The sequence below is a fragment of the Cicer arietinum genome, chromosome 4, assembly GCF_000331145.2.
Source record: "Cicer arietinum cultivar CDC Frontier isolate Library 1 chromosome 4, Cicar.CDCFrontier_v2.0, whole genome shotgun sequence".
Classification (NCBI taxonomy): Eukaryota; Viridiplantae; Streptophyta; class Magnoliopsida; order Fabales; family Fabaceae; genus Cicer; species Cicer arietinum.
Window position 1 is genome coordinate 9,657,461 of NC_021163.2, and position 9,822 is coordinate 9,667,282.

Genomic DNA, 9,822 nt, shown 5'->3' on the forward strand with positions numbered 1-9,822 from the left:
CCCTACAGGCCTTCTTTGCTGAACATCCTGAGTATGCTGAAAATGACTTTTTTATTACCGGGGAATCATATGCTGGACATTATATCCCGGCCTTTGCTGCTCGTGTTCACAAGGGAAACAAAGCTAAAGAAGGAATTCATATAAACTTGAAGGTTTGTTGTTTAGCGAACCATTTTATTTGAGATATATATTGAAGGATATGAAAGACTTGCTTAGCTTATTTGAAATGGTTGAACAGGGATTTGCCATTGGTAATGGGCTCACTGATCCTGCAATTCAGTATAAGGCTTACTCAGATTATGCACTTGACATGGGCATAATTAAGCAAGCTGATTATGATCGCATCAACAAAGTGATGCTTCCAGCCTGCGAATTGGCAATCAAACTATGTGGTAATTTACACGTGATGTTGTTTCATTTATCCTTTCAATGAATGTAACATTTCTTCTCATGTTTGTATTCTGCCTGGAAGCCAAGGTTGTTAATTGATATTGAATTGAACAAAGCCAATCGTAGTATTTATTTATTTATTTTAAATGAATGTTGAATTCGACCTCCAGTAGAGTTCCAAAATATACAATTTTAAACTTGAATATGATCTCAAGTTTCTTAAATGGATCAGTCATCAGCTTCAATTCATGCTCTGGTTTGCTATATTTTTTGAAGTAACTTGAAGTCTTAAACTTACTACAGTTATTTAAAATGCATAAATTACCTATGTATATATTATTTTCTGATGTGTCCTATCATATAAATATATATTTATCTTAATATTAAATGCTTATATCATAAACTATTTGAAATTGTTAGATTCTCGGTTGTTAAGAGGATAGGATGGGAAATATTAAAAATGACCACTCAAAATGGGTTGCCATTAACTGTATAATACTAAATTTTATGATCCTTATCTTTGTGCAAATTCAAGATCTAAGGACCGAAAATCTCTCACTCACTCTCATAGTTAACTAACTAGCTTCTCTTGTGTTTCTGCTTAATACTTGTTTTAATCCTTTCAGGCACTGATGGAAAAATCGCATGCACAACTTCATATTTTGTTTGTAATACTATATTCAATTCCATCATGTCACATGCTGGTGATATCAATGTGAGTAACTCAGTTGCTTCATATTCTGTCGGTAGTACTTTTTGTTAAATTTATACTGTGCCTATGAACCTCGTAGCTTAAATTGATGTGCGGGAACCAAACAATAACTAATAATTATTTCTGACACAAGCTAAAGCATGGTCAAATTGCAGGCTAAATAGAAATTTTGATACCATGTTGAAGAGTCACTCTTCCTAAAAAGCTTCTTGTTTTTTAGTGAGAAGTGAAGAAAGGATTTTGACTGTCCTGAACAAGTTGTTGTTATCTGTTACATTTTGCTTTGCTTCCCAGAATAACTTCTGTTGGAAAAAGTAATCATGGACACACCATACGAGGTTGAAGTAACCAGTTTATCAGGTTGTATGGAACATGGTTAAACATGTGAAACATTTTACTGCTATATAATGGTCTGATATGCATGCAGATAATTAGCCGTTTGCCTAACCAACTATGTGACTCTTCCTTTGACATTTTCTTTATTGGAGAATATTTTAAATGATAAATTTTATAGAAAATATCTAGAAAGCTTTTTAATCCGCTTCTTAGTTTGAATAAATTATAGCTGGGGCATTTGTGGAGATTGCAAAGTCTTCAAAAAAGATTATGGATGTAAGCGTATTTAAAATGAAAATTTTGACCATCAATTGTAAACTTGTGCTGCAGTACTACGACATCAGAAAGAAGTGTGAGGGGAGTCTTTGCTATGATTTTTCAAACATGGAGAAGTTCCTGAACCAAGGATCTGTTCGGGATGCACTAGGGGTTGGGGATATTGATTTTGTGTCTTGTAGCTCTACAGTTTATCAGGCTATGCTGGTGGATTGGATGAGGAATCTCGAAGTTGGTATTCCTGCACTTCTTGAGGATGGAATCAATATGCTTATTTATGCTGGGGAATATGATCTCATCTGCAACTGGCTTGGTATATATGGCCATAATTTAGATCTGTTTTGAAGTATAACATTTCATACTTAGGATCTTTAAGGTGTATTGATGAATTTTCCCGGTTGTATGAATTCAATAAATAGGTAATTCAAGATGGGTTCATGCCATGGAATGGTCTGGCCAGAATGAATTTGTTGCCTCATCTGAAGTTCCGTTCACAGTTGATGACTCAGAAGCTGGATTATTGAAGAATTATGGACCTTTAAGTTTCCTAAAGGTACACTCAGTGCTCTGAAAACTTTCTATAATGTTCATCTCGAATGAACGCCCCCAATCACAGTATATATGTTTGAGATTGTCATCCAAAATCAAATAGAAATATGTCCTTGCCGCGTAAGCAGTCAATCGATATTATCAAGAGATAGATTTAGAGCCAGTGTGGATAAACTTTTCATCAAGTACTTGCGGAAATACTATACAAGTTAAAAATAGTTTTTTCATCTCAACTTTTTCAGAAACTCTTCGTTGAGCTTTTTCATAACTACTTGTGTTTATAAGATCTTCATTTTATGTTAGGAATCATGCTGAACTTATTTCAATGAGAAGTTTCACTTAGAAGTAATCCAAACTGTGTCTATACATCATTTACCACTGAATTTCCCCATAACTTGGTTAATCTTGACTCAGTATGGTATTGTGTAACAAAAAACAGGTTCATGATGCGGGACACATGGTTCCAATGGACCAGCCCAAGGCTTCCTTAGAAATGCTGAAGAGGTGGACTCAAGGAACCCTTTCCAGGTCTGGAGATGATGCAGAAGTATTGGTTGCAGAGTTGTAATCTCTTATTGCAATTAGTTTACAACAACTTGATTCAATGAAAAAAAGAATTTAAAGCAGTGATGTTTTGTTCAACTAAAGTAAATTCATACTATCCAAATTGACATAGAATCAAGGCAATGCAAGAAAATATTTATGGTAGACTTTTATGTCTGTAATGTATATATGCTAGTTTGGTCAAATCTGAGGTGCAAGTTGCTTACGCCCAAACTTGCCCAAACTTATTCTAATGCTTCCCCTATGTTAGAAGATATAGTCTACAAACACCTCCCTTACTAGTTAAACATTTTGCATTCAGTTCTTATAATGTTTTGGTAATGACCAATCTATTGAAAAAAAGTATTTTAGGGACAACTTCTAGCAGGAAAAGATCCACATAAACTGAGGTAAAAAATTGAATAGTTTTTAACAACAAAAATATATTTATTACATGTTTTACTTACCGCACTACTGAATTTTAGATTATTAGGGGAATCATTCTCCAGGCAATTAAAAGGTTATGACAAAATTTTGAGGAATCTCTGTTTTTTAATGACAATAGGTTTCTAGTAATTTTACGTTTGTAGTAATTACTGATTGTGCTTAAATTATATCGACATCAATGCAATATAAAGTATAAACTGAAGAAGGATGAGAATACTTTTTTTCAATATAACTCACGCACACACATACGGGTTGCACGGGGTGGTTTTTTATTTTATACTACCACTAAAAACAAAATTAAATATCATATTACCACTATTTTCTAATCTACTTTTTAATTATGTACAAATATATTATTGTTTTGAAAATTTAATTTTTTTAAAGGTGAGAAGTTGGAAAGACTGGAATCGACTGAAATTGTGTCAAGTTGGCAGTGGAACAATTTATTTTTTTACTCTTATTTTTTTTTCACAATTTTTGTTATAAAAATTTAAGTTTAATTTTATTTTAAATGTAAATTTAAATTAAAATATTGTATAATAATATTAATTAAAATATTTATATTAATATTTTAATGTCAACATCTTTCATAATAATAAATATATATTTTATTATTCAATAGTTATTATTTTAATTAAATAATTAATCTAAATTTCACTAATTATTAATTTAAATAATTTTTATTTTAAATAATTAATTAATTTAAGTTTCAATAATTATTAATTTAAACAATTATTATTTTAATTAAATAAATAAATGCAATGTTGATTTTTCTATAATAATTACCTAATTAAATTTTACTTTTTATAATTATTAAAAAATTTAAATAAAATGGAGTCTATAAAAATAATAAAATTTAATTAAATATTATAATTAAAAATACAAATACAAAATGAACTATAATATTTTAATTAAATTTTATTATTTTTATAGACTCCATTTTATTTAAATTTTTTACTAATTATAAAAAGTAAAATTTAATCAAATAATTATTATAAAAAAATTAACATTGTATTTATTTAATTAAAATAATAATTAATTAAATTAATAATTAATGAAACTTAAGTTAATAATTTAATTAAAATAATAATTACTTAAATTAATAAAACTTAAATTAATTATTTAATTAAAATAATAATTATTAAATAATAAAATATATATTATTATAAAAAATGTTAAAAGAAAAAATAATATGTGACCTAACATTTATAAATTATAACTACCCACTATCTTTTGTATGTGTGCATGTCATTTAAAAATAATGCATATTGGTAAATCGGTTTGTATGTTTTTAAATGGATAGATATACAATTGTTCAAAGGAATTTTTTTTTTTTAAATGGATAGATATAGAACGCACTATTTATCTGTGTCCGCGTGTATTTAGGAGTGTCAATCATATGTATATAGAAGAAAACAGATATAAGAATTTTGTAAAGTTGCAGCGAAAGCCAATGATGTCGTTTGGCGTTGGATTGTCTATGAATTGCAACTGCTGCTTCAGAATGCCTCCTTCATCGTACCTTCTTTCCCATGTTTCTTCTGTTTCACCGTTTTCTTACTCTTGTTGTTGGAGCTCATTCAACTCCAATAACCTCAACTTGACTCGGAGAGCTTCCTCTGAAGGTTACTTAATTACTTATATTTTTCATTTTCATTCTCATCATTCTTAAATACCCTTTTGGGTACTCACTTCTTTTATTTAAAAGGATAATCATTTTTTTTTACCATTTTCTTGTATTTAGTATAAATAATTCTTCAATTTAACCAAATTTACCAAAATGATGTATTTTCAAGAGGAATATTATGGACACTTCAAATTGATGCAGGGCTTCCTAATGAGTTAGTTGAAGACTCAAAATTTGTTCCTATGAATGCTGAGGATGCTAGCTATGGTCCACCTGTAAGTCATGGTTAGTTAGTTTTTACTCAATTCAATGACAATAACCTGTTTAATTCTCTCTCATCAACAAATCATTTTCAACATAGATAAACACTTCTGCAAAATGTGTACTACAACATTTCCTATGGAGGATATTTTGTCCTCACTTTTTATGCATTTGACTTTCAAATTCCAATTTGAGTGACTTCTTTGTGAGGGAATGAATGAATGTTCACTCAATTTTTACCTGGTAGTTTCATTTATTTTGCAGGCCTTATTGTTGTTGGGATTTGAAGCCAATGAACATTTGAAGGTGATATCACCATGATCCATTCAATAGGATATGATAATACTTATAAAGAAATTATGTGGTAGTTTCATATGTCTTGAATGATTTTATCTTAATCAAAGCATTTACAAATGCTTTTTGCCGTGTCTTTTACTCATCTCTCTTGTGTGTTGTCAAATAGTACTACGTAACATGGCCTTTCAACATACATGAATTTCTAAGCCATTCTTTTCTCTAATTATTGTTTATGCTTTCAAGATGATGACCCAAATGATTGATAGAGCAACTCTTCTTGATATTTTTGCTGCTAAGGAAATTTCTGTATGTAAAATGCTACAATTACGGCATGAAAGTTACCTTATAATAGTATTATTGTTTGCTTAAAGTAAATTATAAAACTGATTAGGTAGCAGCTAACAATGATTATCCATTGATATTTTTCCCTAGATATATTAATATTCAATTATCTAGCCCCTGCATTATTTATATGTTTCCAAATGTATCATTCAATAGTAGTGTATCTGACCTTGTGCAGATTCAACAGTTTTTGAAAGAGTTAGAGGGTGAATTCCTAAAGGTATTTCTTATCCTTCATGTTCATATTTTATTGGCAAACAAGGATCAGTGAGTAAAATCCTGTTGATGGAGAAGAGAGATGAATTAATTATTTGATTGTTCCACTATAATAACTAAAGGTTGTTCCAATGCACAACAACTACTAAACAATGATGACTTTTTGACCAAGATGATGCAATAAGCTACTCTTAGTTCTCAACAGACCATTGCTTTGAGATTCTTAAAAACTTACCAAAATTTTTGATAGAGTAAATCACATATAGCACAATTAATATTGGTCACCACATAAGAAAAACAAGGAAAATGATTTTTTATATCTACCTATCTGTGACTGAAATTTGAATGTATCATGATATTCTTAGATATCCAAATAAATTGGCAAAAGAAAAAAGTAAATCTAACATGTTGCATGGTAGGTCATCTATTGTACCAAAGACATGCTTACATGTTCACTTTGGGAGGCAATGCATACAACACAACAGAGTGTGGAAGAAGTCAAGGTAGAATTTTCAGAACAGCTAGTGATGTACTATTTTCATCTAACTTCTGATCCTCTCCATTTGTTCATGAATTTGTACTAACAAAGAGATAATAATTTGTAGAAATGAATTTGTGTTAAGATTGAGCTTCTCAATTGTGAGTTTTGACACCTTTTCTTACACATTCATCATTTCTTTCCATGAATTGTTAAAGTAGATGACCATGTTTACTAATATCAAAGTTTTTGAGAATTATCACCTGTTTCAAGAGTGGTTATTAGCAAGAATGTGTTTAATATCTCTGCACATGTTCAGCATTTTGTGCCTTGCAGATAGACAAGTCGCTTCCTCGAATATGTTTCTTTTCGGGCTTGAACGGAGAGGAGATGATGATGTTCATAGACGCTTTCCCAGAAACTGGTAATGAAAATCTGTTATGTGCTGAAGTGTTAAACAAATTGATTTTATCAATTATGCCCTTAGGGTCTGTTCACAATGAAATCATAATTCATCATTCTTAACAACTGATAGTTAAAAAGAAACAGAAGTATTTTGTTTAGCTTTGCAGATTCAATGAGCGTTGATAATAGATCTACTGGTTTAGTTTTCACACATATTTACTGCAGTTTTTATTTTTATTTTTTTATGCAGGGCTAAAACCAGCTGCATTCGCGGCTCTTGTTCCAAACAGTGCTGATAAACCACTGTATGAGTTGATAGAAGAAATCACAGGAGACCATGAGATGTTGGTAAGTGTTTATTTCTTGAATCAATCAATGTTTACCGCTCTTTTTAAGCTTATAATCATGAGAGACTATCTTTTATTGCGTGCAGACTGGAGAACAGTTGTGAACTTGTGATAAGATAATTGGAGAAGCAAACAGATTTTATTGAGTCTATCAGTATTGAGTCTATGTACTTATATTTGAAATATGTATACAACTAAGTTGCAACTGCTATGTTATGTAAGTTGGCAATTGATTATTTGATCAGGATCTTATCTGTTTTGTTGTATCATTCAGAATTTGATTCACCAGAAAATGCATTGCCTACTGGAAAGTATAAATGGGTCTTATGTTACTCGAAATTTCCATAAATGAATAAATAAATTGAAGAGGTCATAAAAGGCAGGACTCAAAGGAACTTCTGTTGGTAAAGCAACGTTGAGTTTGTAGAGTAGGATTGCTGCTCCATCTCCACATAACATTCATGGGCAACGAGTTTTAAGTTATAACTAAGTAACCGATCAATGCCGGTGTTGAGATTTTTGGTTGTGTCATGGGTGAACTACAAAAATGAAATTTCTTGATCATTAAATGTCTTATCACCTATTTTTTCTTGTCAAAATATTAATAATATTATTTTTAAATCATTTGCAAATCTAAATTATCTATATTTTTTCAAGTAATTAATAAAACATTTTATTAAACATTTTATTACAATTTTTTCTTTTATTAAACTTACATCAATACTCATGTTTTCTTTTATTAATCTTTTTGTCAACGTATACTAAAGTTTGTTTTTATGATTACTTTAATTTGACCTTTATCATAGAAAATCATTATCTTTCATACTTCATGTGTTAAATATGACTTTTTGAGTCATATGTGTTATCTTATTATATGTATTATTATCTATTATTTGTCAAATAATTGAATATTTATAAGTAACTGCATCAAATTTTATAATGTTTAGTTATTTTTTGTCTTGACAAATTACAAAATTTGATTAATAAATGTTTGAAAATTAAATGAAGCACATCATCAATATTAACTTTTTCCTAAATTTCATTTCTTTTCATTTCTCATTTCGTTTTGTATAAGTACATGAAATTAATACCGTTTTTAATATTTATATTCATATAATAGAAGCAAAAACCTAATTAAAATATCATCTAATATTCAACTTAAATTATTACAAAAAAAAAAACCTAATTAAAATATTTTCCTCTAAAAAGTAAGTATCCTCTCGTGTACTAACTAATTTTTTTTTGTGAATTTTCTCTCAATAACTAAATTAGTTAACTCATTTTATCTAAATTCAGTAAATTGTTGAAGAAAAAACATACCGCAGGTTTGAAAATATAAAAAATTTAGAGTTTAAAGATGAATAAATTTTTAGGGTTTGGATCTAAAAAATAAAAATTTGCGATTTGAAGATGAAGATTGTTGAATTTTTATTAAAAAATTTGACGTTGACGATGAAAATTATTGAGTTTTTATTATTAAATTGGTTTATTGGTTAATTAATTAATTTTAAGATTTTTATTAAATAATTAAATGAATTAATAAAATGGATTTTAATTTTAAATATTAAATGTTGTTTAGTCAATAACGATTACACGGTCACCGTGTACCACTTTATGTAAAATAAGTCATGTCACCATTTTTTTACTAAAATAGATTCATAAAGGATTTTGTTAGAATTTGCAAAGGTGTAAATAAATAAATAAAAATTACAACGGCTAAAATCAAAATGAAAAATATTTGTAAAGACCAAACACATTTAAATCAATTTTTTTTCTATAAACAATAGTTGTATTTTACTAAAATATCCTCCAACAATTTACACAATTTGGAACTACTGATTCTAGAAAGAAAAAAAAAAGAGAGAAATGAAAACACATTTTTCTAAAGGTTTTCCCTTCTTTGAATTTCATTGACATGGCAGATTGAAAGAAAATTATAGCAACTTCTAATGTTCAAAGGTTTCTTCATGGTTAGCAAAGAAAAAGTTGGTGAAAGATGATAATTAAACAAGATGACAATATTGTCCTTTTTAAATGAGACTAAACTATATTGACAATATTGTCCTTTTTAAATGATGCAATTGTCATCATTAATTTTTTTTTTGTTTACTTTTAAATAACAGATTTGTACCGTAGTTAAAATTTTATTTATTTATTTTAATAGTCTTAGAAATAGTCTCTAATTTAAAAAAAAATGTTTTTATGTTTTCATTAAAGTTTATTGATAAAATAAGTATTTATAATTTGTTAATTTTCATAATTTATTTTAGTTTTCAATGAATTACTCTTATATTTTTACTTTTCTAATTATATATTAATATTTTCTATTTACATATAATTTTGAAAAAATATTTATTTTATTTCTCATTTTATTTATACTTAAGAATATTTATGTCATTTTATGTATACAATTCTTTCTTTTTACTCTTTCCTTTCGCTTTGTCTCAAACCAAACAGCTAAACAATGATTCGACTTTCTCTTTCCTCTATCTTTCTTTTACAGACCAATCAAAGGATTAGGGCTTGAAGAAACCCTGTTATTCTCTTCCATCCCCTGTTCTCGTTGCCGCTGCGTGTTCTCCCCCCCCCCCCCCCC

The 9,822-nt window shown here is 28.7% G+C and overlaps 3 protein-coding genes across 6 annotated transcripts in view; all 3 read left to right on the forward strand.

Moving 5' to 3' along the window:
- The window catches only part of LOC101501797 (serine carboxypeptidase-like), a 5,151-nt gene extending 2,180 nt beyond the window's left edge, over positions 1–2,971 (forward strand). The window contains exons 4-9 of the mRNA XM_004496173.4: positions 9–152; positions 239–392; positions 1,017–1,105; positions 1,769–2,027; positions 2,134–2,267; positions 2,703–2,971. Coding sequence (XP_004496230.1) covers positions 9–152; positions 239–392; positions 1,017–1,105; positions 1,769–2,027; positions 2,134–2,267; positions 2,703–2,831 — 909 coding nt within the window. The 3' untranslated portion in view covers positions 2,832–2,971. The remainder of the gene's footprint in view (positions 1–8; positions 153–238; positions 393–1,016; positions 1,106–1,768; positions 2,028–2,133; positions 2,268–2,702) is intronic.
- A 1,620-nt stretch (positions 2,972–4,591) lies between these two features.
- Positions 4,592–7,492, forward strand: LOC101502123 (uncharacterized). 4 transcript variants are annotated; one of them, XM_027333278.2, is made up of 8 exons: positions 4,597–4,878; positions 5,082–5,165; positions 5,389–5,447; positions 5,959–6,000; positions 6,416–6,499; positions 6,811–6,898; positions 7,130–7,227; positions 7,313–7,492. In XM_027333278.2, the coding sequence occupies exons 1-8, from the start codon at positions 4,653–4,655 to the stop codon at positions 7,328–7,330; spliced, it is 699 nt and encodes a 232-aa protein (XP_027189079.1). In that variant the 5' UTR covers positions 4,597–4,652; the 3' UTR covers positions 7,331–7,492. The 4 variants fall into 4 exon arrangements, with proteins under 4 accessions (XP_027189080.1, XP_027189079.1, XP_012570027.1 ...); XM_004496174.4 differs by having other exon boundaries at positions 4,605–4,878; positions 5,082–5,155; positions 5,406–5,447; XM_027333279.2 differs by lacking the exon at positions 6,416–6,499 and having other exon boundaries at positions 4,592–4,878.
- Positions 7,493–9,673: 2,181 nt separating this feature from the next.
- LOC101502443 (large ribosomal subunit protein mL43) overlaps positions 9,674–9,822 on the forward strand; it is a 2,631-nt gene continuing 2,482 nt past the window's right edge. The window contains exon 1 of the mRNA XM_004496175.3: positions 9,674–9,822. This exon is cut by the window's right edge and continues 110 nt beyond it. The gene's annotated coding sequence lies outside the window, so the exon portion shown is untranslated.

What these genes read in the sequence shown, in the direction of transcription:
- LOC101502123 (XM_027333278.2), top strand. Translation starts at nt 4,653, where the DNA reads ATGTATATAGAAGAAAACAGATATAAGAATTTTGTAAAGTTGCAGCGA. An exon ending in TGGTCCACCTGTAAGTCATG is followed by an intron (nt 5,166 to 5,388) that starts GTTAGTTAGTTT and finishes TTTACCTGGTAG; the next exon opens with TTTCATTTATTTTGCAGGCC. An exon ending in TAGAGGGTGAATTCCTAAAG is followed by an intron (nt 6,001 to 6,415) that starts GTATTTCTTATC and finishes GTTGCATGGTAG; the next exon opens with GTCATCTATTGTACCAAAGA.